Here is a 27,547-nt window from a genome sequence, read left to right as displayed (position 1 = left end):
GAGCTTTCAAAAATTCAGCTGGGGAAACTGAACAGTGTTGACTGCATTGAAAGGGCAAGGAGTAGATTTTAAATGTGATCTGTCCCAGGACTCCACCATAATCTTGGCAACGTTTCTAAGAAATAAACTAAAGTGAATTCTTTTCTTGATGAGATCTCATCTAACAATTTAAAAAAAATGCACTCACTGATGAGTAAACTGAGTCAACTTCTATTGCTTTTTGGTGATCTTTTAAGAATAAATAATAAAAGCCCTTGTTTACTTACCGAAAGGAGCGGTGTCCAGCTCCTTGGAGTAAAAAGTGATATCACTGTCTCAAAACACAATCTAGGTCCCTTAATCCTGCCTCTTTTGATCTCAAAAGGTGGTAACATTCAGTTCGGAGATCACTCATCTGTAAATTGCATCACATTATCTCCGAGTTATTTAAGAAGCATGCTCTGTTTGGTTTCAGGCATTTGAACCTGCTAAAGGCAAGAAGAAGGGTTTGCCACATAGTTCCAAAGGTCTTCCTCTTAACGAAGGCATCAGAGAAAGCAAAATGATCGAACCCATTGGGAACCAGTACGTCGTAGCCAGGCCCGTGTATTCTGCAAATGCTTTTGGGGAGGAACATAAGAAGAAACAGAGACATCACAAGACCTTTCTGGATCATCTCAAAGGGTGTTGTAGGTAAGATATCTTTTAAGATATTAATATGAGGAATAAGTGAAGCACTTTCTTCTAACTTTCCAAGCTCTCCTTTCTGGCATTAACGCATCACCTTCAGGGTCTTCTTATCTTTGATTTCCAAACCTCCTACTCCCTGCCAGGGCTGGAAAGGCAATCTCTACAATGAACACCATCTCAGCTCTCAACACAATCTCTCCATATCCGAGCACTCAGAAATGAGGGCGGAGGAAAGTTCTCAACTGAAATGTTGTAAAAGTCAAGCTGAGGATGTCAGATAAGCTCTACCATGGCTAAAGAAAATCAGCATTTTTTCTTAAAAAAAAAAAAAAATCCTTTGGTAGTGATGGGGGGGCACTCAATATAGGTAAGGAAGCAAGTGTAAGTGGGAAATGTGGTGGTTCATTCTTGAATATAGTATCATCTTCACCAATTTTCCACTGCATTTAGGTGCCAAACTTACAACTGGATATGAATTAACTGAGTTGGGGATTTCAATGTTTTCAGCTGTTCCACACAGAAGGCCAAGAAGATTGCCCTGTCTTTGTTCCCCATAGCATCTTGGTTACCAGCCTACCAGATAAAGGAATGGCTACTCAGTGACATTGTTTCTGGAATCAGCACAGGGCTGGTAGCAGTACTACAAGGTAACTTTTTTTGAGAGGTAATTGATATGTCCTAGAATTCATCCTTTTCATGTACAGAATTCAGTGTTCTTTGATACATTCCCAAGGTTGTGCAATGATCACCATTATCTAATTCCAGAAGATTTTTACCACCAGCACCATTCCCAAACCCTCCTGTCCAATTAGGAGTCACTTTCCATTATATCTATCCATCTCCCTGGCAATGACTTTCAGTCTCTATTGATTTGCCAATTCTGGGCATTTCATATAAAACAGAATCACAGAAGATGTGGTGCTTTGTGTCTGGTTTCTTCCACTTGGCATCACGTTTTCAAGGTTCATCCATGTTGTAGCATGTGAGGGTAATTTACCTCTTTGCATGATGGGTGAAATTCTATGGTATGACCAGACCACACTCTGTTGATCCGTGGACATTTGTGTTGTTTTCTGTTTGGAGCTACTAGAAATAATGTTGTCATGAACACTTGTGTACAAGTTCTCGTGCGAACCTATGTTTCATTTCTCTTGGGTATGTACCTAGGAGTGTGACTCCTGTTACATGGTCACCCACTAGCAACGTATAAGTGTTCAAATTTCTCCATATCCTTGCAAACACTTGTTATTATCTGTCTTCTTTATGTTAGCCATCTTCATGAGTCTGAAATTGTGGTTTGGATTTTGATTTCCCTGATGACCAATGATGCTAAACATCTTTTCAGGTGCTCCCTGGCAATCTGTATATCTGTGGAGAAATGAATCTTTTGCACATTTTAAAATTAGGTTCTTTTTCTTTTTCTTGTTGAGTTGTAAGTGTTCTTTATATATTCTGAATACTAGACCCTTATCCAAGATACAATTTGAAAATCATTTCTCCCATTCTGTGGGTTGTCATTTCACTTTCTTGATAGTAATCTTTGAAACACACATTTTAAAATTTTGATGGAGGTCAATTTATTTGTTTTTAATTTGGTTGCTTAAACTGTAGGTGTCAGTTCTAAGAAACCATTGCCTCATCCAAGGTCACAAAGACTTACACCTATGTTTTCTTCTAAGAGTGTTATGGTTTTAGCTCCTGCATTTACAGCCTTGATCTATTTGAGTTAATAAAGTAACTGATTTTCAAGGTAAAATCTGAAATATTTGAAGACTTGAGAAGGACTCTTATGATTCCTTTGCCTGAAATAAGGACCCTGATGCTTCTGTATTTACAGGCTTAGCATTTGCTCTGCTGGTCACTGTCCCCCCAAGCTATGGATTATATGCAGCCTTTTTCCCAGTTCTAGTCTACTTTTTCTTGGGCACTTCAAAACACATATCTGTGGGTAAGTGAATTTGTGGGCTAATGAATGCTCACATGGCTTTTTCTTTATTAACTCCACTTGACACTCTGTATTGATTCTAGTTGTACATAATCCAGGAGTCATAGTTTCTTGTAAGAACTGGGACTGGGGAGTGGGGAAGGAGGGGAGAACAGCCGGCAATCTCTTTATCCACCATGTTATGGTTGAAAGACACCTATGCTTTAGGGATCCCTATATTGATTATAGTGCATCGTCTGTTAATTAGGTCCATTTCCAGTTCTGAGTATGATGGTGGGAGCCGTCGTTGTGAAATTAACCCCGTCGGAGAGTACAGCTGCTCTAGAAATCTCTAATAGCTCAATGAGCAATGATTCCTCAACAGACGAGTATAAGGTGATGGTGGCTGCCACGGTCACAGTCCTTTCTGGAATCATTCAGGTGAGTGTTTTCTTGTGTAATTGGCCCTCCCCTCCCCGTGCTGTTTGTCCTCACTGGTACACATCTTTCTGTTCTGTCTCCTTCCCACCCCGCCCCCACTCTTCCCTGGGCTTGCATTCCACTCTCAGTGGCCCATAGGAAAGGAGAGGGTCTCCTCACCCCAACCCGAAGCAGAGGAGCAGATCCACATTGCAAAGGTGAATGAACGCAGGTCTAGGGAGAAGGGAAAATAGGAAGAGGGAGGCACCAGTGAAAAGTGAAATAACTAATTCAAGTCATAATGACACTGGTGTCTTTGGAACTTTTTTCTTTCTGATTCCTCAGGAAATGATATCTAGCTGGAAGGATTTGGGGTTGAGCACTTTGAACTGTCCATCTCAAAGATTTCAGGAAAGCTGAAGAGAATTATGGAGGGGCTAAAGCCTCCCTCCCGAGCCACACCCCCGACTCCATTGCTGGTGAATAGTGAATTGGGAGAATGGCATGGATTCCTCAAGATGTTGGCTGAGTTTCTGATGAGTGATATTATTGGCTAAGACCATTCCTTAAAGAAAGAGAAAGTGAGTTTAAACAAGGACATTAGTGGTGTGCCCAACTGACAGCCAACGTGGCCAATTCTTTTCCGAATCTAGTGCCTTTGCATGTCTGCAGTTGCGGCTCCATAGAGACACAAATGGAAAGGCAACCCGGGGATCCAAGGGAAGGAGATTCTGTCTGTGCATGTCACTGCAAAATACCGAGGCACTTCTGAGGTTCTGTACACAGTCATGTACCTCTTAGGAAAGTCAAACAACTTGTTTGAGGGTGTATGAATGGAGGCTCACCATGAATGCCATGGCAGCCAGCAAGCCACTTAAAATTACATGGGAGGGGGTACCTGGGTGGCTCAGTGGGTTGGGCCTCTGCCTTCAGCTCTGGTCGTGGTCTCGGGGTCCTGGGATCGAGCCCCGCATCAGGCTCTCTGCTCGGTGGGGATCCTGCTTTATCCTCTCTCTCTCTGCCTGCCTTTCTGCCTACTTGTGATCTCTCTCTCTCTCTCTCTCTCTCTCTCTCCCTGTGTTAAATAAATAAATAAATAGAATCTTTTTTAAAAGTTATATGGGAAAAGTTATGAGGGCTGGTGGCGGATAGGATTTTGCTATGAAAGGTATATGGGTATGTCTTCTAAAGATACAGCACCTTGAAGGGGGCAGGGAGGAAGGAAGAAGCTTCTTGGGGTGTACTAGACTTAAATGCTCTGTGAACACTCTGTCACATTCTGCCTTGGGAGTTGAATGGGGGAAGGAGGGAGAGGGAGGAACCCGGAACCTGCAGTATTCTGGGAGGCAAGGACACCTGCTTCTTCATTTACATACAGACTGAACCTTTACATTTTGGATCCTTTCCCCTGCTGGTTCTCTAGTTGCTGAGGTGCACCTGTAAGGCAGACTGCCAAAGGCCTTTGCCCTTCTCTTTCCAGTTGCTCATGGGGGTCCTGCGGGTCGGATTCTTGGTGATCTATCTATCGGAGTCCCTCATCAGTGGCTTCACCACAGCTGCTGCGGTGCACGTCCTGGTTTCTCAGCTCAAATTCATGCTTCAGCTGACGGTCCCAGCACACACTGATCCATTTTCAATTTTCAAAGTAAGTAGTCCTTTGGCCTTGAAAAATCGAAATACATGATATTTACTATCCTGTTTCTGGGAAGCTTTCCTTTCATGACTTCCATGTGGGGCTTCCTGACAACTCCTGAGAATCCAACAGGTTGTGAAATTTAGTCACGTTCAGAAAAAATTAGTGGCCAAGGGAAGAACACTGAGTATTGAACTGCATCTACCATCTAGCTAACGGGAACAACGCAAATCAGGTACCACGTCTCTGAGATTTGACTCTGAAGTATTATTTAAAAGAAAAAAAAATCTAAGTTCATTATTAAAGGCTTTAGTATTTTGTTCCATGATTTAAAAATTCCCCCCCAAATCTTCTTTTGAAAGAAGTGTACTGAGTGATAGCATTTCCTTATGTCTAAAAAGCAGGTCTCGTTCTTTGAAAATGGAGGTGCTTCAGACACCTGTATGCATCCCTGTTTATAAAGCAAAAGGAAATTAACCAATATGTGACTAGGACAGTGTGCATGGGGCATAGCGATTCTTAGTTCTCTCTTTTTGTCTTGCTGAATCTCGCTGAAGTTTTGCCTGTTGTATTTGTCTTTGCCCAAAACCAGCTCTTAGTTCTGCTGATCTTTTCTATTGTTCTTTTATTCACGAATTCATGTATTTCCACTCTGATCTTTGTTATCACCTTCTTTTATGAATTTTGTGCTTATTAATGCTTCTATCAAGATGGTCTTTGGAGCTGAGACAGAGTTTGCTCCATATTGGAACCAACCCTCTCTCACTCCCATCCAGAGCTACTCTAGAAGGGGAGTGTTCGAGGAGCAATTTGGGATCTAGTGTGGGCCTGCTTGAGCTCTCTGGATCCCACGGATATGGGATCCAACTGGCTACAAAAATTAAAGCCATGCTCTGTGCACTATTAGCCAGGAAATGAGTTTCCAAAAGTGACACAGTTAACTAAAAAGTGTGAAGGACCTTAACCTTAAAAAAAAAAAAAAAAACGGCCAGGAATTAAGGGGATACATGCTAAGAAAACTATCAGGGAACAGAGGGTATTCCCTGGATGGAGAAATGATGCTGATTATAAAATAATAACCCATAAGAGCTAAGAGCAGAAGAGACAAGTTGTAAAAATGTGAAAAGTACCCAGGGAATTTTGACACCAGCCAAAGATATTCCCAGCAAAAAGGCCACGAGCGTCCCTATACTAGCAGAGTGCCAGTGCTATGTTAACTTACTCATTCATGGTTAACTTGAGCAGAATAGAGAATCACTCTTCTACCCATGCCAGTCCTTCTTGCCTCAATTTTTTTTAATGTTGGAAATAATCAAATATTGCATCCAAATTATACATCAGTATAATGCTTGGGAAAGAAATGAAACAAATGAATAAAGAAACAAAAAGTAGAATCAGAACGTATAAATACAGAGAACAAGCTGATGATTGCCAGAGGGGCTGGGGGTGGGGGTTTGGGCCAAGTGGGTGAAGGGAAGCAGGGGATTCGGTTGAGTTATAGAATGAATACGTCACAGGAACAAAGGCACAGCATAGGGAATATAGTAATAGAGATGTCAAATCATTCTATTGTACACCAGAAGCTAGCATTGTGTGTCAGCTGTACTCAAGTTAAAAAAAGGTTATAAAAAATAAAAATCAAAAGGATTCTTAAAAAGGAAGAAAAAATATAGCACTTGGCTGTTTTTTGCTTTTATAATTTTAGGTACTGAATTCTGTATTCACGCAAATAGAGAAGACCAATATTGCAGACCTTGTGACCTCCTTGATTATCCTAGTGATTGTATTTGTGGTTAAAGAAATCAATCAGCGCTACAAAGCCAAACTTCCAGTGCCCATCCCAATTGAACTCATCATGGTAACTGATCATCTTAAGACTTTCTTTCATAATTCATTAGTCTCCTGTTTTTATGTTGAAAACCTTCAGGAGGTTTTAGTGGGGGTAGATGCTCTTTCTGCCGTTTCTGGGTGTCAAACTTAGTATGGTTTTCTCTTCATTCTGAATGAATGACTTCCTTTGTGATTTGTGGTTCATTCTCTCTGTGGGAGACGAGGACGGCGCAGAGAGCAAGGCCTCAGAGAGGCTTGGCAGACCCATCAGAGCTGCAATTCTTAACCTCTGGTGCCTGAAGAGAATTGTTTCAGAACTTTTTTTAAAAAAGAAGCAAAGCCAGGGCTGGAGATTCTGTTCTAAGAAGACTGTACGTGATCTCTCATAATTCTAACTTGGGCAATTTGCAACTTTGCAGACTGTGATCGCAACAGGTGTGTCCTATGGCTTTGACTTCGAAAACAGGTTTAAGGTGGCTGTGGTTGGGGAGATGAAGAGAGGGTAAGTGTGTCTTTTATGGTGGCCTCTCCAAGCACTGACTAGACAGTGAGCAGTAAGTAGGGAGGACTGTGAGCCAAACGCATTCATCCGGCTCAGAACCCTCCTTCCCTCATGGGAGGATGAGGAAGGAGCTCTACTCTCCTTCTAGGAAGGAGCCACAAAGGCTCTGTGGTTCTTAATATCAGAAAATCTGTCTTTGTGGAAGAACTCACCAACCAGATGAGCAGGGATTCACACACAGGGCAAGTGTAGTGGTCAAAGTAAAAAAAAAGGGGGGGGGGCGAATCAAACCTGCTTCTCCTCCTAAAAAGGAACCAAATGAGACCAGATTTCCTTGCCCATCGATTACTATAAACAATATGCAGTGTTTTGTTGGAGGTGACTAGAGCCAAGTTCTGACAGTTCAAACTAGACACAGAAGGAATATCCGTAGCCCATTGCTTGAGCGAACCGGATAGGCACACTCTGTCCTTCCTCGTGATCAAATTCAAAACAAGACTGGAGCAACCGTGAACACTGCAGAAGGATGGGAGGTCCCGTTCATACAAGGACTTTGAAAACGCATTTGATTGCATTGCCCTTATTGAGCTGAGAAGAGAGATCCAATTTTGTGTTTTCTTCTCTCTGTCCTCTGGCCAGAGCATCAATTTCTTCCAATTGGCTTACTAAGGACAGGCTATGTTCCTGTTTAAAACAAACAAACAAAGAAAAGACCCCCCCGCTCCTTCCCCACGCTGAAGGAGCTTTTGAGAATTCTAGGAATCAGCATTGTTGACTTTAAAATAACCAATTTTTCAAAAAAGGAAACACGTGCAAAAATGTTTTTATCACCAGATAGTCATTTGTTACACTTAATGAACCTCAGGCACCGTTTTTCATTTAAAAGATTTTTAAGTAAGAACTCGTCTGAAACTGAAAGACTATTTCTGGGATTTCTCTCCACCCTGTAACTTGCAAGTGATTACACTTTACTGTAAAGTCTTGGCAGACAGAAACTACGGAGACAGATAGACATAGATAGGTACATACAAAATTAAAGAGGACCTTGCCAGAAAGGACTTGGGAAATAAAACTTAAACTTGAGATCACTGAGTTACAATCTTTGAGACTCTTCTTAATAAATAAATCTTGAATGTCAGCGGACCTCTCTTCACAGTGTTTGTGGGCAGGGGAAGGAATAACTCACATTTATTAACTCACATTACACTCCACAGAGAGGCTGTGTAGCCTGGTAGGCAAGCTCACCTGTCCTAGAGGCAGAATACCTATGATTTACTTCTGAGTTCCTTTTTGATTTGGGGCAAATAACTACACTCTATGCCTCCATGTCCTTGGCTCTAAAAATGGGGCTAAAACTAGTAGCTATCACATTGGATTCTTGTAAGGACTGAGTGTGTTCATACGTGTGACATGCGTGCTTAAGTGCCTGTCCCACAGGGAGTGTTCCCACTGCTCTGTTACTAATTTAGGATCTAAATTAAGTACTAAGCCTCTTATATGCTTTTTCCACTCCAAGTTTTTCTGGGTGATGATTGAGTGGGCATTTTATTTTATTTTTTTTAAAGATTTTATTTATTTGAGAGACACAGTGCACTCATGTGCAAGAGAGCACAAGCAGGGGGAGGGGGCAGAGGGAGAGGGAGAAGCAGGTGCCCTGCTGAGCAAGGAGTCCATTATGGGGCTCGATCCCAGGACCCTGAGATCACGACCTGATCTGAAGGCAGAGGCTTAACTGAGCCACCCAGGCACCCTGAGTGGGCATTTTAAATTTCTGGTGATCATCAATAGAATATAATTGGAAAATAATGACTATTAATTACTACTAATCTGCTATTAAAAGTATGACACCTTGGAAGTGATTTTGTGAAGTCACACACACAGGCTGAAGGAAAGTTATCATCGAGACAGTCAAGGAGACATGGAGGATGTATTCAGATTCCAGAGGGATCCCGATGATAATAGCTAATAGCCACTTCACACCTCCCAGTGTGTAGATAGTATTCATGGCTATTATTTTATTTGGTACCACCCCTCACAAAAAATTATGATGAAGAGAAAACAAGTGTCATTATTCTCCCTTTACAAAGGAGGAAGCTGGCTCAGGGAGGGCAAGTAGCAGAGCCAGGAAACGTATCCCGGTTTTCAGACTGTAAATCTCCATCACACTGCTCTGTCTCTGGTATTTAGAGGCTAGGACAAAAGAATAATAGCAGGCTTCTGGTGACTTCGGTATAAAAAGCAAATTTCAACTGCATCGTCAATTCAGGATATGTTTTTGGAAAAAAAAAAAACAACAACAACATTCCGGACTAACGTTCTGATTCATGGCACCTCGTGGTACTTCTTCAAAATTAAGGCTGCAAATATGTGAACACGGTATTCATAAAACACGAACAGCAATAAAGAAAAAGTCAAATGGGTCCAATAAACATACTTTGAATAAGATTTAGGTCAAAAGCACATGTTGACAGGAAGGTACTGAGCATTTCAGTCAAGGGATGTTGACCCGGAGATACTCAGCCCTTTTATAACACAGTTAGCAAATATCATTGGACTGTTCTAAATCCATGAGGTACAAATGCAGAAGGATCTTCTTTGAGTTGAACGTTTCCCTGACACTGCGTAACTATAAATGGTCTTCCCCGTCAGAGCCACGGTTGGCTCCAGCACTCCTGTGGGTCCCAGGGCAGAGTCCAAGGCCCATCTGTTTGCTGAGGGTTTTTCATGGAAGGTATTGTTATTGATGGAGGGAAGACTTTCTCGCTTCCCTTGTGTTTAATTGTGTTTGCTCAAAGACCTTCATCCATGGTAACTAGTGGAGGGATTGTGGGTGATGCTTTTCAATCCCGTGTAACAATACAAGTGGGATCTAAGACATTTTGCATGAGGCTTATAGGGATATAAGTGTACCTTCTAATGCGGCTATACTAGCAAAAATATCAGATGCACTGCTATCATGGTTTGCATTCTGGTATCAAATTCAGGCAGCTATGCTTTTCAACAGTAAGATAACAGATTCCAAAGTTGGCAGTGGTGCTCAATTCTTGCTGGTCACACTCCAAAATGAGACCAAACTCAGCCTTGATGGCATTCCCTCATGGATTTGCCCAACAAATATTGACCACATGATGTTCGCCAAGAAGACTGCTTGGTCTTGGTCACAGAACGATGAAGTAATCACAGTCCCTGCTCTGTCTGGGGAGAGAGCTGTGGGGGAGGGTGGGGTAAGGAAGGGAGGTATCCAGGGCTGGAGAAGCACAGAGAACCTCACCTACCCCTGACTTTGGTGGGGAGAGAAGACTTTCTGGAAGGAGGGATGGTGATGAGGAGAAGAGTTCGGGCAGAAGGAAGAGTAAATCAGAAGTTTCCAAGGCGAGAGCACAGATGATGTCTTTTTTTTTTTTAAAGATTTTATTTATTTATTTGACAGAGAGAGAGATCACAAGTAGGCAGAGAGGCAGGCAGAGAGAGGAGGAAGCAGGCTCACTGCCGAGCAGAGAACCCGATGCGGGGCTCGATCCCAGGACCCTGAGATCATGACCTGAGCCGAAGGCAGAGGCTTAACCCACTGAGCCACCCAGGTGCCCCCCAGATGATGTGTTTGAGAAACAAAGAAAAGCGTGGTATGGTTGAAGCATCAATTCTGGGAAATGACAGTGATCGAGCAGGAGTAGGGGTCCGGAAGGAATAGATCGGGAAGGAATCAGCTAAGGAATTTGGGCTTTTTCTGAGGACAAGTGAGTGCCATTGAAGGTGGGTGATGCTCAGACTCACCCCATTTCCTTTTCAGATTTCAGCCTCCCATCGCACCGGACACACAGATTTTCCAAGAGACCATTGGGGACAGCTTCGGCATTGCCATCGTTGGCTTTGTGGTGGCCTTCTCCGTGGCCAGTGTCTACTCCCTCAAATACGATTATCCGATCGATGGCAATCAAGTAAGTTTACAACCTGGGCTGGGCCTCTTTAGGCAACTTCAAGTAATACTTTGTGGACATCGTACCATCGCAGTGCCATTTCTAAAAAAGATTCCTCTTTGTTCTCCTGCCAGGAGTTAATAGCCTTGGGACTGAGTAACATATTCAGTGGATCATTCAAAGGCTTTGCTGGGAGTACCGCCCTCTCCAGATCGGGGGTTCAGGAGAGCACTGGGGGCAAAACACAGGTAGTTGAGGGTCTTCAATGCAGGGGTTGTCCTGGCGTTGGGACCCGACTGGCGACTCCAAGCTGGGGGGGATGCTGATTTTGTAATGACAATCTTTTCATCTTTACAGATTGCTGGGATTCTCTCTGCTATCATCGTGCTGATTGTCATCTTAGCCCTTGGATTTCTTCTGGAACCACTACAAAAGGTAACGCTCATCTCTCTTTGGGTTCTCTCTCTTTCTCGGCTTCGGGTGATGATGAATCAAGGACCCTGGCTCTTCCATTCTGGAAGTGCAAACCAGACAGGAAAATGCGGGAACTGCAAATTCTCAAGTACCCTTCCTGGCCCATAGTCTGGGCCAAAATCTTCAGCAGCATTTTATGAATGCTAGGAACGCAAAAGCCCCAGCTCCCTTATCTGCTCCACTCTCCGCATGTTTGTAAGCCCTGAAAATAATTAATGTTTAGACAGAAAGACAGCCAGGTGCTACAGCTTCAATGTGGATTGATGGAAGTGAAGATTCCCCTAGAGGCTGAGGTCATCGGGGCCTCTATCAAGTTCAGAGAGTGGTGCTACCAGCCGCACAACCCATTCTCACGGATCCACCCTGCAGTTTCCAGGGTTTGGTCGGACTCCAAGACCAACACTCTCAGGTTGTAGGCTGCGGGGGCCCTCCACACAGACCTCACACCGTCACCCTCTTGCTCCTTGGTCCATCTCTCCTGAACTGTGGTTTTTGAGGGTTTGGGTTCATGCTTTGTAAATGGCTGCAACCCCCCAATTAAAGAAGTAACAGTAGACCCTGGAAAACAAAGGATCTGTAGGAAACCAGATGACAGTAAATACCTTGTTTTCTGTGGAGGTGATGTAATTTTGAGGTGCTCCATGGATCATTGGGCCTTACATCCTGAAGACCTCCTTCTAATCCAGGCTCTGCCTCTTTTTCTCTGTGTGCTTTTAGTCAAATTACTAAACCTCTCTGAACTTCACGTTCTCCATTTGTAAAAATAGGGAGGAAAACAGCACTTGCCTCACAGAGTTGCTGTGAAAACTAAATGAAATAATGCACATTAAGGACTTGCACGGGACAAGCACTTAATAAAAGTAGCCATTATTGTTAGTATACTTAATATACTGTTATTATTCTACAAACATTATATTATATTTCTCACTACAAAAGGCATAGAGATTGGACATAGCCCATAGTGTTTCTTGGTTGATATCTAAGCCTTTTTCCTTGCTGGTTGGTAGCTAGAAAGTGAATCTGGTCCCAGGTTTCTAGACTAACAGTGTGGTCGTCCCAAAGAGCCTCACTGGCCAACTTTGTCTTTAAGCCATGCAGAGTACTCACTGCCAAGAATATGTGTTCTCTGCAGTCTAACCTACTGCTTTCCAAAGGAATGGCATTGAAGGAATCATGAAGTCTCCACCAAAGAAATAGAATGTCTATCTCAGTAAAATTAAGTGCACACGCAACCCCCCTATTAGAGAATTCTACCCTATCTTGCTTCTTCCCAAGGGTACCCTTGGGCTCTACATTGTCCATGTTGACTTGGCCAACCTCAAGAAGTCATGCCAGTTAAAAACCTATTTCTGTCATGAATAAAGCACACCCCAGGACATTGCCCGTGATGTGAGTCAAAGCCCCACTGACAAAGGATCCGTGTGATGAGTTCTACTTAGGCCATTGTATCTGTAGTATCTGTTTGACCGGAATAGCTACTTTGCTTCTCTTTGTCATGTGAACTATGCAAAATAACCCACAAGAAGAGCTGGTGATAAATGAGTGCTGATTAAGCATCAGCAGTTGTCAGCATCTTTTAGAAGATTTTATTTATTTATTTGAGAGCGAGAGAGAGCGCACGCACAAGTGGGAGGGACAGTGGGAGACGGAGAGAGAGAACCTCGAGCCACTTCCCACTGAGCGTAGAGCCCCAACACAGGGCTCGATCCCAGGACCCTGATGTCAGGGCCTGAGCAGAAACCAGATGCTTAACCCACTGTGCCACCCAGGTGCCCCTGTTCTTATCATTTTATACCCATTTAATCCTTCACGTCAAGTACAGTATGGAGACCTGATTCCTGATAAAAATTATCCCTTTCCTTTCTGTGGCTTCTCAGTGCTCTATGATCTTTACTCTTTAAAGGGCTCTCTTGTGTCTGTATTGCATTGAAAAATTTAAAAAAATTTTTCTCCAGGGAATACTGACCAGGTAAGGAAAAGACGCCTGATGGAAAGAGAAGGGATAATCCTTCTTGGCAGTGGGCACCTGACATGCTCTATCCGGGTCCCCCAGCGGAGGGGCACAGCCTACAGCGCCTTGCCCACCCGCCTCACCCACCCAGCACAGCGGGGACATCTTACAGTTGCTGCAGTGCGTGACCAGAACCAGGACAGGGACACTGGCACCGTGCTGTCAACAGACCCTACTCAGTTTTCACGATTTTGTACCTGGCATTCATTTGCGAACTAACTAGTTCTAACCAGTTAACCGGTACTTAACTAGCAACTTCCTTTTCAATGTCATCATACTCAGTCCGGAGTCTGCTTGAGATTCTCTCCCTCTTCCTCTGCCCCTCTCACATGCACATGTTCTCTCTCTCTCTCAAATAAATAAATAAATGCTTTGTAAAAAAAATAAAAAATGCTTGAAGGCTGATCATCCTCAAAGGTTTGAATTATGATTCTGGATGCTGCAAGTTCCCCAAGTTTGTTTTTTTTTTTAAACATAGAGCAACCCCTTCTCCCCACCTCCAATAAATAAACACACATTAGACTGTCTCTGATTGGGAAAGTTTTATTTCAGGCATTGGTCTTAAGATCTGCCTGCCTCTGTCCCAAGGTACAGGCCAGTAAATGCTTTCCTCTACCCAGAGCCTGGCACTGTCACCATGGTGGGGACAAATGCATCCCTGGGAATAGGTCAGAGTCTTCAGTCTGCTATGTCCTGCAGGGCACTAGACACTGGAAAAAGGGTGTGTTCTGGGCTGGGCTTGGAGGCCCTTTAAAGGACATGCTTATCTACAACCTTCACCCTTATTTCTGTATGACTTATTTATCTTTAAGTACATCTGCTGTTTATGTTTTTTTGCAGTCTGTCCTGGCGGCGTTAGCACTTGGGAACTTGAAAGGAATGCTGATGCAGTTCACAGAGATACGAAGACTCTGGCGGAAGGATAAGTATGATTGTGTGAGTAGAGGTGGTATTTGAGAGACAGAGAAATCAGAACAATATGCTGATTTCGGACTCCATGCTGAGCTGAGAACCCAACTGGGGTTCAATCTCACACCCATGATGGCCCCATATGGAGTGGGGACCAAGAATCCAAGGCCGAACCAACCAACGATGCCACCCAGCTACCCCTTCCTTTGCTATTTTTAAACTGCATACTCTAATGATCCCTCTTTGGGATTTTAATTTAAAAGGACAGGCCACTGGCAAGAAGGAGATGCTCCATGAAACACTAGTGGGATATGGTTGCTTCAGTTTTTCATTACATCAGATGTTTGTTTCCAGAGAATCTGCAACATTTTTCAATTCTGAACATTTCTTTTGGAAATACCCTATAAAGTCTCCCCCTGCTCTTGACATGCCTTGTGATGAGACGCAGAGTCCATAATTTTATCAGGATCAAAGTCTGGGGCATAAAAAGGTTGTTAACCTATCCTATGGTACTTAACGAGCATAAAGTAATCAGCTGTATTGGTTTACTATTGTTCCTGGTAGATGATTGTTGGGGATTTTAACACCCTTTTGACATGCTGACATTCTTGTGCAGATAGTGGCCATTTATTAAATCAGCAGGCCACCAGTAAGAAATCAGTAAAAGCGCTGTCAGTTACTTTGCTGATTTTAACCAACAGCTGTTGGTTCTACAGTTTTAATTGTGCCATATAGACTCAGTTCCTTCCTTAACTGGGTCGGGACACACTCTCAGGGAGCCTGGGTGGCTCAGTTGGCTGAGTGTCTGCCTTTGGCTTGGTCGTGATCCCAGGGTCCTGGGATCGGGTTCCCTGCTCAGAGGTGAGTCTGCTTCTCCCTCTGCCTGCTGCTCCCTGCTTGTTCCCTCTCTCTCTCAAATAAATAAATAAAAATATTTAATTAAAAAAAAAAAGAAATGATGCCTTGAGGCAGGTCCCTTGTTCTGCACGCTTCCAGCCTCTGCTTTGCCTCTAGAAGTTCATGTTTTCTCAAAGCTCTGGACCTAAGACATTGTGGTTGAGTCAGAGTAAATTATAGTGCGTGTGTTGCCTTCTTTTCACAGCTAATTTGGATCATGACCTTCATCTTTGCCATTGTCCTGGGACTCGGTTTAGGCCTGGCAGCTAGCGTTGCGTTTCAGCTTCTGACCATTGTGTTCAGGACCCAATTGTGAGTGTTCGTCATGCTCTGCCTCCTTGCAGACTTGGACCTTTCTGTGGGAGGGGGTCAAACATTACAGTTTCAGGGGAAAGTAGTTTAGTTGACAGGCATGCACATCTATCAAGACCGGCTGGTCCGTTTTTCCTTGTGTGGCTCCCCTCAAGGCCAGAAGGGCCATAGACATGTCCTGACCTCAGAGCTTCAGCCCAGGTCCCACCAGCTACTGATCTGTTCCCTGCTTTGCCACCAATTCAGAGAAATCATATGTACTGCAGAGTCTCTTTGCCCAGTGGAAACTGGAAGTCATTATCCTCTGAGCAGGTGTCATGTCTTTGCCATAGTCTTGCCAGACATGGAAATGGGCTCCAGAGAAGACTGTGGGATTCTCCACATCTAGTGGAGGGTTGTTCCTCTTTACGGGTTGCTGGATTGCTCTCCCATCTAAAAACGGGGCTGGGCTAGAGAACTTCTCAAAGGCCCCTGTCCTCCAAAAAGTCCGCAAAGACTAGTTAGCATTCTTAATTCTTAACAACCAGTCCAAACATCTTCCTGATTCTTAAATCTCTGCCATATAATGTCACCATTATAATGTCTCAGCCTATGTTGGATGGCATGGTGTTACAGAGAAATAGGCTTCTTGGTGGCTCAGGAGTTCTAGGACAGAAGGTGGGGTGGTTAATGTTAATCTCTGGCTGATGGAATATATCTATGTTGAAGTGTTCCTGCCTCCTCTGATTTCGTCATCTTTTCATTCATTTCTCGGGGACCCATCAATCACAGAGACAGACCGAGTGGTTTAGGCAAAACATTGTGCTTCTCCATGCTCTCACCTGTACAACTGGATGATTGTATCAATTTCACTGAATAACTAGGATATTCTGAACCCAAAGAGCAAAAGCATATGTGAGCACTTTGTAAGCTGGAAGGTGGTAAATGGAAGGCATTGTTCTAGGATAGGTAAAAGAAGGTGCTTGCCCCCCAAGGTATCCAATGACATGATGATTCCCCAGCCTTTTACATTTTGAAAGTGAGCCTGCTCGTAGCCTTGATTTGCTAGGAGAAGTTGGTGTTAGCCTTACGGGCCTCACACACGCTCACGAGTGATTCACTTGGTGTCGATTTTCCCTGCAGTCCAAAATGCAGCACTCTGGCTAATGTGGGAAGGAGCAACATCTACAAGAATAAGAAGGATTACTCGGATGTAAGGAAGATCTGTTTTTTACTTTGACTTGCTGAAAGATATTAATATGAGTCCTGTGGGCCTGTCTCATGTTACTTCTCTGCCTTACAGATGTACGAGCCAGAAGGGGTGAAGATCTTCAGGTGTCCAGCCCCCATCTACTTCGCAAATATTCATTTCTTTAAACAGAAACTTATCGATGCTGTAAGGTTTGAAGTTGTTACTTTTTTTTTTTTTTTGGTAATTCCACCATATATCTAGGAATGAAATGTTTGCTCTGTAACCAGAGGGTGACTGATTTCACATATGTTGAAGTTGGATTGTGTTCATGTTTTTCTGTCCCATGTTCCAGAGCAGGTAAAACTACTTTATAAGGGGTCTATTAATATGTTGGGAAATAAGGCCCTTTAGGATAAGGTTCAAAGCAGAGTCACCTTTTTTTTTTAAGATGTTATTTATTTATTTGACAGAGCGAGCGAGAGCACAAGAAGGGGGAGCAGTAAAGGGAGAGGGAGAAGCAGGCTCCCTGCTGAGTATGGGGCTCGATCCCAGGACCCTGGGATCATGACCTGAGCCAAAGGCAGATGCTTAACCACTGAGCCACCCAGAAGCCCCAGGTTTTTGAATGTTAGTAACAGCACACAGGCTGAGCAGGCCAAAGTCGTTGACACAATGCTGACACTGCTGTTGTTTGAACCACTTCTACGTTTTCTTACACATATCGTTATTATGTGCCCCAATCCCAACCCGTCCCACTTAAAGTTATTAGAATTCTGTTACAAGATACTCAGCAGCATCCTATTCCACACTCTTGTAAGACGGCAATGGATTTTTCAGGTTGGCTTCAACCCGCTACGAATTCTACGCAAGCGCAACAAAGCTTTGAAAAAAATCCGGAAGCTGCAGAAGAAAGGCCTGTTGCAAGCGACACCAGTAAGTTTCTTTCTTTCTTTTTTTAGTGGGAAAAATTATATTTTTGTATTTAACCATAAGTGAATTATCATTTCAACATGCACTGATTATTCCTGGAACCAACAAAACCTTAGCCCAGCGTGGACTACATATACATCTGACAATTTGTGTGACCAAATTATATAGCATTTTAGCAAAAATCTTGTAGGCCTCCTTTGTTTTTCCTAAGGGCCTCTCAAGTCCAGTGAGACTTTGATTATTTCCTAGGGATGAAACCAGTAAGTTTCTTGACCACATTTCTGGGTATTATAGCTAAAAGCATATAAAATGTATTTCAAGGTGTTGGTTCCATTCCTTTAAGTGAAATGCTAGATAAACCAAGTATGTTGGGTGTCAGTATTGTTTTTTTCAATGGCATCTTTTGAGGGTCTCCTTAAAACTTTTGTTTTCCTGGGAAAACGTTGCTTCTCAGAAGGAAAGGGCTTGAGCTGACTTTGAATGTGAGCTTCAGAAACTCACTGGGTATTTTTGACACAGGCAATGTTTCTCTTGGTCAGAGCTATCAAGCGTATTTCTTGTCTTCTCTTGCAGAAAGGGTTCATATGCACCAATGATGGCTTTAAAGATTCCGATGATGAGCTGGACAACAATGAGATAGAAGAACTGGACCAGCCAATCAACACCAGCGACCTGCCCTTCCAGATAGACTGGAATGCTGATCTTCCTCTCAACATGGTGGTCCCTAAAATCAGCCTGCATAGCCTTATTCTTGACTTTTCAGCGGTGTCATTTCTTGACATTTCTTCAATGAGGGGGCTCAAAACGGTAATTACTTTCTTTCTGAATGAACACAACCGATCGGTGGCCAAAGGTAAAAAGATATAGTTGAGGAAAGATGGTTCTTTAGATCATACACACTTACCCAGAAGCAAATCGTAATTTTAGGATAGTCCCCACAGAGAGTGGGAGTGGATGTGGTGCGTTCACTGAGCTCTTTGAAAGAGCATTTCCCAGGAGGCTGGCATATAAATTTGAAGACAACCATACCCATATTTCTAACGTACACTGAACTTGCCACTACACAACTATGCCCACACTCCTATGAAATCCCAGCTCTGTAGGACCTTCAGATCCTGTGGGCACTGTATCGAAGTTGTCCTGAAATACAGAACATTTGGGATGATCTTGGACAAAGGTGGAATAGCAGATCCTTTTGTTTTGTCTTTATCCATTACAAACTGATGAAATTTCACTTTGCTATCCAAAACCTCTCCCTCACCTCCCCATCACTCCCACCCCACCAAAAAAGGAGCTATGTGAAAGAATCGATGTCATGTGTGATTTAAAAATAGGACTAAAAGCTTCAGGTTGTTCTCTGTTTTCTTTCCATGGTTCTGTGAGCATTTCTAAAATAAACTGGTTTCCAACAGAGATACAGAGAGAGACTAAAGAAAATTAAGACATTCCACATTTACCCCTCTTTTTCTGGGGTTTTCACAGACATCTGCCTACATAAGAACTGAGCTAAGATAAGGTCTATTAAATATGGGTGAACTGAATACAAAATTAGAAAACTGAATTGATTTTGTTTCCCTCAGACTTTAAAAAAAAAATCTTAACATCACAGAATTCTCAAAACTGCTTGTTTTTTCTTTTCTTTCAGTTGTTTTAGCTTTGGAGAAAACACGCACATACACACATAAGACACACACACACACACAATTTGTTTCTGGTCCCAGCAGTATAGCACAAAGGACAGGGACTCTGCCTTATGTTTCTTTAAAGCCCTTATTCTTGGTTCAGTGCCTTGTAGAGGTTTGGTGTTTACTGATGATTGACAGTGATTTTAATGATCATCTAAAATGATCAACAGTAACTCTTCTTATCTTATATGACCTCACTCACATCACTACTGGTATTCATTCTTAGCCTAGGACCTGGAAAACAAATCAAGATTCACTGGTGTTACTACATCCAGTCACTGTGGACAGGAATAATAAACAGGTTATAAGCCACAGGGTTTTGAGTTTTTCTACTTCTGTGCAGCAAGAAAGCTCTGGTCAAGGTCATCCCATAAAGGAATTGGTTTTCAGATTAAATCAGAGCCCATCTTGTGAGTGGAAACAGAAGATTTCCTCATCATACTTCCCACAGGAATGATCATTTTTAACTTCTTTCTAAAGAGGAGAGTTCTTTCCTTTGAATTTATTTCCTTCCACCACAGAGCCTTGTTAATTTTAGTGTCTCTTTATACCATTATCTCTTTTAAATGTAAAAGGTTCTCTAAGCAACACAATATCCATAAGGCATAATTATGATCATTTTATGTTTCTGACAAGTAAAACTATTTCCTAAGGAAGATCTACTTTCTTCTTAACAGATTCTGCAAGAATTTATCAGGATCAATGTAGATGTGTATATTGTTGGAAGTGATGGTAAGTTGTTTTTATGTTCTGACAATCATTTCAGGCTCATGGCCAACTCTCAATGTAGATGGCCTCTCCAAAGTCTAGGTCTTGTTTATGATCTATTAATTATAATAATAATTTATATTAATATATGCTAGTATATTAATAAAGTAATTATATTATATATGACTTTATATGTATTCTCTTTACTAGGAAAATGGACTACAGTAAGTAACTGGTAGATAATAGGTCCAGCAATCCAGAACCAGAGCATATCACTGGTCTATGAGCATATGTCCTATTTTGGCAGAATCCCAATTTTGTATAAGCCATACTTGCTGCTGTAATCATTAGCCAGGGAGATTAACTCACTAGGATTTTGCCTAAAGGAAAATGGATTGATTTTCTTCTGAGAAGTACTAAAAGTTTTCCTCATTGGAATCTTTTCTTTCTTATTAAGGCAGTAAATGTTTTCTTTTATTAGAAAGGTATCCTTTTGTTCCAGAAAACACCATACTAATAGTACACTGGTATCGTACCATTGCGATCACCAAACACCTTACCAAACATCAATGAACTGCACGTTTGCAAACGGAAATTCAGATCTCCAGTCTCAAGAAGAGATCTGTGGCTGAATAATTACTTCTTCCTGTTATTCTTTCTTTCCCACTCTTCAGACGATTTCATTGAGAAGCTTGCACAGTGTGAATTTTTTGACGATGAGGTCAAGGACTCAATCTTCTTCTTAACAATCCATGATGCTGTCTTGCACATTTGGATGACAAAGGACTACAATGCTTCAAAGTTTAATGCCAGTCAGGTACCAGCTCTTTGGTGACTTTCACATTTATATAAAAACCATCTGTACTTCAATTCCCCTTTCTTTTTCAACATTTTTTTTAATGTTCCTAACCCATGATTCTATTCTGGTTTTCTCAGGAAAAAGAAATGAAATTTGATTTTACCATAAATACAAATGGAGGGTTACGTAATCGAGACTGTCAGGTAAGATTCTTCAACAAGGTTAGCTGTATCTAGACATCACAACAACAACAACAAAAAAGACTGAAAAGCAGTGAGGCCTCTTCCAGCAGGCTTCAGAAAGTCCAGCCCTTGTTTGAGCCACTGGGCCTCTTCCCTGGAAAACAGAAACAATGCCAGTGTTCATAGGGACTTTGGGAGAAAAGAAACCCAGACCAGTACAAAAAAAAGATAGAAAATAGTGATACTAGGTCTCTATTAATGCAATATTGAGCATACAGAGAGAGAGAGATCTTTATGTTTTCAAAGTACTTACAACCAAGATGTTATTCTACTCTTATAACAATCCAGGAGGCAGAGAAAGTTTGGCTGTTTCCACTTACAGATGGATTAGTGATGGCGCTGAGAAGCTCATACTCACTTCCTGCTTCCCAGGTGCATGGGGAAGTCCCCACCACAGAGCCTAGGCCAGCAGTGAAAGTGAAGTTAAGCTCCTCACCTTCCTTACTAGAAGGTGTCAAGTTCATTTAACTGGGTAGTTCTATTTCATTTTAGAACATTCATTTCTAAAATATTCAGTCCTTTAAGGGAGGGCTCCAGTCTGGGAAAAGCAGAATCACAAATCAAATTAGGTATCTGCTACAGGTCAGGTACATGGCAGGTGTGTCACATTCATTATCTCATCCTTACAACAATATGTGAAGAAAATATCATTTCATAAATGAGGAAATTAGGGAGGGCTTAGAGAGCTTAACTAATTTGCTTAAAGTCACACACCAACCAAAGTGACAATAACAGGATTTGAAGCAAGATCTGTCTGGTGCCAAGCCCTGGGCTCTATTCACTATGGTATACTGGTTCTATCCTTTGGTGAAAGACTAATGGAATTAGGGATCCTGAGAAAGAATCTAAAGATTGCTTTCAAGTATGAGAGGTGGCTGATGGTATTTCTCTTATTTGAGGAAAGGTTTAAGAAGAAAAAAAAAAGGAATTTAGATTAGAAATGAAGATGTATCTAGAATAAGATAACCCTAGGTCCTTATTAAAACTTATGCCAAATAAGAAGAGTTCAATGAAAAAGCCATTCCAGAAGTTAGACAGGCCTGAATGAGAGCACATTCGCAGAAAGCGCCAGTCATGTTTCCAGCCAGCCATGTTTTCCAGGGCTGGATTCTAGAGAAATCCACATGGGTCACCTTGCCTGAGCCCCCTCTAAGCAGAGACTTACGAGAAATCCTCTCCCCAGTAGTTGGATTCAGAACTATCACCAAGTTGGAAAAGATAAAGTGTAGAAACCGAATGTATACCTAACGAGTCAAATCAAAGCTTCAGAACTAACCACCTAACAGAATGTAGTCAGGACCATCCTGTATCTGTCTCCACATATTAAAACAACAACAACAAAAATTTAACATGAACTCCTCACTACATTACTTAGAGAAAGACAAATCAGGTAACCAGCGGTGACCCACATGGAAGCTGAATGTGCCCGGCCAGCACACAGAGCCCCTTGGAGCTTGTGTGGCCACTGACACAGTTGTGAAGGGGAGTATTGCTACAACTGTTGTACTGTCATTTTGATTAAGTTAAATTAGGTCTTTGAAAGGTACACTTACATCACAACATGGTATCACATGGGTCTATGTTAACCAAGTAGCAGTGGAAGGTATGTGATCATTAAAATTCAAGACAAAAAATTTGTGGTTAACTCTGGTAAATTCTAGGTCTTCATTTTAGCAAGATGGACCACATTTGCTCTAAGATCAGATTATTGAAAGGGACACATCTTCTAAGACCAGAACATTTAAGAACCAGAACTTTCTATCTTCTTCCAGGTACCAGTTGAAACAAAATTCTAACCAAAATATAATTCAGATGGATCCTCACCTGTAATATAAAGAACAACTTTATACCCAGGAAGTTATTGATAAGTTCATACATTGTATGAAGAACACTTTTACTTGATGGAATTATGTTTCAAACTTTGGAACGAAATTGTTCTAGCATGGTACATTTTTCACATGTGTAGTATAAAATTATGTAAATACTCTTAATTTTATATCTTGTAGGTTTATCAGAGGAAGAAAATGTTTTGTTTATATGTATTTTTATAGCACTGACAGATTCCCATCTAGGTCATGACCTTCATTCATAGGTTTTGCAGTGTATTTGCAACACTGCTTTGACTCTTATAGTTTATAGTTCATATGAATCTATTTCCATTTTTAAAAATTCCATTGTACAGTGGATATGTCTTGTTTTGTTAAATTTCTTGTTAGTTTTCTGAAATATGCCTGCTGTGGGTCCCCTCTGTAATGGCCTGGCTAGAAACCTGACACACAAGAATCATCTGAAACCTTGCAATGACACTTAACTTTGCCCAGAGTTCATGATTATCAATATAGCTTTTTAACGCACCCAACCACCTCCTACCCAGATCTAGACACAACCCTTCCAATGCCAATATCTGTAACTGTAACTAGCTTTTAAGGCAAGTCCTTTCCCCCCACCTTTTAGTATGAGAATTGGATAAGCTAATGAAGATAGAAAATGAAAAAGCAAGAAGGTGGAAAGCAGAGAAAACATGACGGGTAACCAGCTCTTCCTGGTCTTAGAGGAAATTGAAGATAGTAGGACAAAGTCTGACTCTTCACTGCTGGTAATTTGGAACTCACAGGACAGAGTATCAGCTCTAGAGCTCAATTTAGCTGGAGGATGAGATTCCGCACACGCGCTTCTCTTTTTTGCTGGCATTTTCTTGACGCAAAGTTGTATTTATTTTATGTAATAGATAAATTTGTAACTTTGTAAAAAATAACTTTGTCAATGAGAAAAGTCTCAATCGTTTTAAACCTCACCTCTAAAGCTTTACTGTCAAAGTACCCTTCTACCGTCTATTAGTGTCTTTACTGAGTCTATTAGACTTAAAATCAATGACAGTAAGGTAAAACAAATGTTTATTTACATAGCTACTCTTAAAATTTAGAATATAAGCACTCTTTGAAGGAACAGCTCTTAAATTTTTGAGTCACAGATACCTACAGATCTTCATCCACCCCCACGGACTTTAGGGGACACACACACACACACACACACATACATTATATAGGATTTATATACCATGCCTTTAACCCCATGAATGTCGAGTTAAGACCTCTTTGTAGAGGTCAGGGAGTGGAAATTGAGATCATAGGCCTGTTTCACTGATCATTTATTTGGCTTGGGAATGGAGCAAAAGCCTGACGTAGGATCGTGGCTGATGTCTGCAACTTCCCAAATAAAGGGGCTCTTTATACGCTTCTTGCTAATCAAAGTTTTTAACATGGAGCACTCCAAGCATTGCGCCCCCATTTCAATCTATTCAACTTTAACATTTTAGAGGTTCACTTATCCTCACACTTAAACGTTTTCTTCTCTTAGGCTTCTAAGGTGGATATGCTTTTTGGGTAATGGGAACACATGGGGTTGGGCCTCTCCTTACCTGACTCAGAGCAACTATTGAAAACTGGTACAAAAATCTGATCCCTGATTTAGGAAAAGGCCAAGAGATCATGTTGGAAGACAAAAAGAAAACTTACGTAAGTCAGAGCAAGCACGGAAGGGAAGAGGATATCCAGTGATGCAACTGGGAGATAGAACAAAATTAAGAAAGGTTGATGCTAATACATGCTGAGCAGTTCATCCTTAAAATTTTTCTAATGGTTTCAGTATTTGATCCACATTCTTGTCTAAATGCAGTAGCTTACCATTTGGAAATGCAAATGAAATGTTCTTGACGATACACTGCATAAACTAGAACAGACCATAAGAATCTTTCATTTTTCTGCCATGTTCATCTGCACATCAATCTACTATCTTATCCCCCCGATCTGCTCCAGCAGCATCTTTTATTGCCCCACTAATGCCAACCCCATCCTTCCAGCTGCTTAGGTTGAAAAATCGGTCAGGAAACTCTACTGACTCTACTTTTAAGATCTGTCTAGAATCAATTCATTTAATTCTCAAAACGGATACCATAAGGTAGGTATTAACGTTTGTCCCCATATTTAGAAAAGCAAACTAAAGCAAGGCTCAAAGAGGGTAAGTAATTAGTCTGTTATAGGGTTGCAGGTAGCAGAGTCCAACTCCAGAGCCAGGCTCTTCTTACTCATTAGGAAGCATCACCTCACTAAAGAAATTAACACCTGTCTAAAAACTGATCTAGCACAAGGCAGACTAAATTCAGGAACAATATAGACGCATTCTACGAATTTGTTCCAAAGTCACTAATTTTGGGTTCTACAATGAAAATGTACCCCGAGGGGCACCTGGGTGGCTCAGTCGTTAAGGGTCTGCCTTCGGCTCAGGTCATGATCCTGGGATCCTGGGATCAAGCCCCGCATTGCGCTCCTTGCTCATCAGGAAACCTGCTTTCCCTTCTTCCACTCCTCCTGTTTGTGTTCCCTCTCTTGCTGTTTCTCAGTCAAATAAATAAAATATTTTTTAAAAAGTGTACCCAGAAAAGCTATTAGGGAAACACAATATAAATGCCCAGAATTTAATAAACTTAATACTTTCCTTGTTATGGCTATATGTGTACGTGTATTTTCATGATACATTTTTAAATTCCTTTTGTGGGGGGGCTAATATCCTTTGAAAAAGGATATAAGAAATCTTTGGAGAAAAATTTAAGAATGACCTCCAAGAAAAATCTCTAGATGAGTTAGAATGTGAGCTCCTAAAGGGCAGTGACCATATCTATTTCGTTCATCATTTTATACCCATATCTCACATAAATTGCTTAATTTTATAAATGCACATAAATTTATTACATTTTTTACATCATGTACATTTATTACTTTATATATTCATCCTTCCACAAGTATGACCATCATCTTCTGTGTAAATTATTAAAACCTCTACTAGTCTCTCTTTACCTTCCTCATCTTTTCCAAACACAGAGCCAGAATAATCCTTCCAAAAAGAGCCAGATCATTCCATTCCTCAGAACTCCACAAAGGCTTCCCAGGCCAGAGTAAGGTCAAAGTTTATGATGGCCCAGAAAGCCTGTGATTTCCCCATTCCCTGTTATTACCTCTCTAACCTTCTCTTCCTGCTCGTCTCACTCATTCCAATCCAATCTCCTTACAGTTCCCCAAATATGCCAGATGCAGCCCCCACTTTGACCTTTACAGCCTGTTTGCTTAGAAAGTTCCACCCCATGGTATCACATGGCTAACTCTCATCTACTTCAAAGATTTTTTTTTTTTTAATTTTGGGTGTAACCTCTACACCCAATGTGGGGCTCAAACTTACAACCCAGAAATCAAGAGTCGCGTGCTCTACTAAGCCAGGCAGGCACCCGGTTTAAAGAATTTTTTTTTTAAATTTTAAGTATTCCCATTTACTTCAAATCATTGCTCAAATGTCTTCTCTTCAGTGAATTCTACCCAGACCACACTACTTAAAACTGCGAACCTCCCACTGCTGGATTATCCTTACTTTTCCTTTATCTCACAGAATTTTATCACACTTCTAACATGTTAGGTAATTTAATGAAATTTGTCAATCCTCTAGCTCTAAAGGCTTATGCACCCCAAGGGCTTAGCATACTGTTAAGCTGAATGAATGAATGAATGAGTGAATGAATGGTTTAGATCCCACATGGTGGTAGGTGCTCAGTCTATTTTTATTATCAGTCATGAACTACTACATTTACCATGGATTAAGATGCTGAACCAGAGCACGGAGCCTCTTTATAGTTGTCAGCTCTGCAACTAAACTGATTATAGATGGGTCATATACACCACAACTGTGACAGTACTTATCCCCGGAAGGGCAATGTTCATTGGAGGGGGATCTATACCTTTATTTGTAGCATTAATGTGTTCTATTTTTCCCAAAAGATTTACTATTTAATTAAAATACCAATATTAAAACAAAAAATTAAAGGTTTGAAAGTAATGCTTAGGAAGAAAAGCACAAGGAAGCAGTACTTTTCAATCTGAAGGCAGGCAAAAGGAGAGTAATTTTAAAGGTAGATTAACAGAAAGTGGGCTTAATGCAATATGAAAATTGGTGTCTACAACTATGAGAATAGAAATGGGATATTCTGAGTCATAGAATAACATTTCAAAATACCAGATTTTTTAAAAAGATTTTTTATTTTTTTAAGATTTTTTCATTTATTTATTTGACAGAGATCACAAGCAGGCAGAGAGGCGGGCAGAGAGAGGAGGAAGCAGGCTCCCTTCTGAGTAGAGAGCCCGATGCGTGGATAGATCCCAGGACCCTGGGATAGTGACCTGAGCCAAAGGCAGAGGCTTTAACCCACTGAGCCACCCAGGTACCCCCAAATACTAGATTTTTATCAAGACCTGGTCCTGCTCATGTGTGAGAACTAAACCCATGACTATTCAATTCTGGGATTCTGTAATGCTTAAAAGATGGGAAAATTAAAACTTAACACTAAAATACTGCTTTAAGAATTGTTTTTTTAAAAAAAAAGAGTTCTCTTAACACTTTTCCCCTCAACGACAGAAAACTGAAGGGGCATGAATCAAAACAAAAATTGTTTGAAAATCCAAATGTTTTTATT

At 41.4% G+C, this 27,547-nt stretch overlaps 1 protein-coding gene across 1 annotated transcript; it reads left to right on the top strand.

Moving 5' to 3' along the window:
• Positions 1–541: 541 nt before the first annotated feature.
• Positions 542–22,887, top strand: SLC26A3 (solute carrier family 26 member 3). The gene is made up of 20 exons (XM_032873229.1): positions 542–672; positions 1,177–1,316; positions 2,507–2,617; positions 2,862–3,034; positions 4,494–4,658; positions 6,352–6,504; positions 6,896–6,978; positions 10,769–10,916; positions 11,030–11,143; positions 11,253–11,330; positions 14,221–14,316; positions 15,392–15,498; positions 16,621–16,690; positions 16,781–16,873; positions 17,507–17,602; positions 18,173–18,406; positions 19,962–20,016; positions 20,667–20,809; positions 20,929–20,994; positions 22,806–22,887. Exons 1-20 carry the CDS (start codon positions 542–544, stop codon positions 22,827–22,829), a joined length of 2,280 nt encoding a protein of 759 aa, XP_032729120.1. The 3' UTR covers positions 22,830–22,887.
• The last annotated feature ends 4,660 nt before the right edge of the window (positions 22,888–27,547 follow it).

This window comes from Lontra canadensis, unplaced genomic scaffold, assembly GCF_010015895.1.
Source record: "Lontra canadensis isolate GAN:19392208 unplaced genomic scaffold, GSC_riverotter_1.0 scaffold48, whole genome shotgun sequence".
NCBI classification, from domain to species: domain Eukaryota; kingdom Metazoa; phylum Chordata; class Mammalia; order Carnivora; family Mustelidae; genus Lontra; species Lontra canadensis.
The sequence above is the reverse complement of the archived record's forward strand: the minus strand, read 5'-3'. Positions and strand labels throughout refer to the sequence as shown.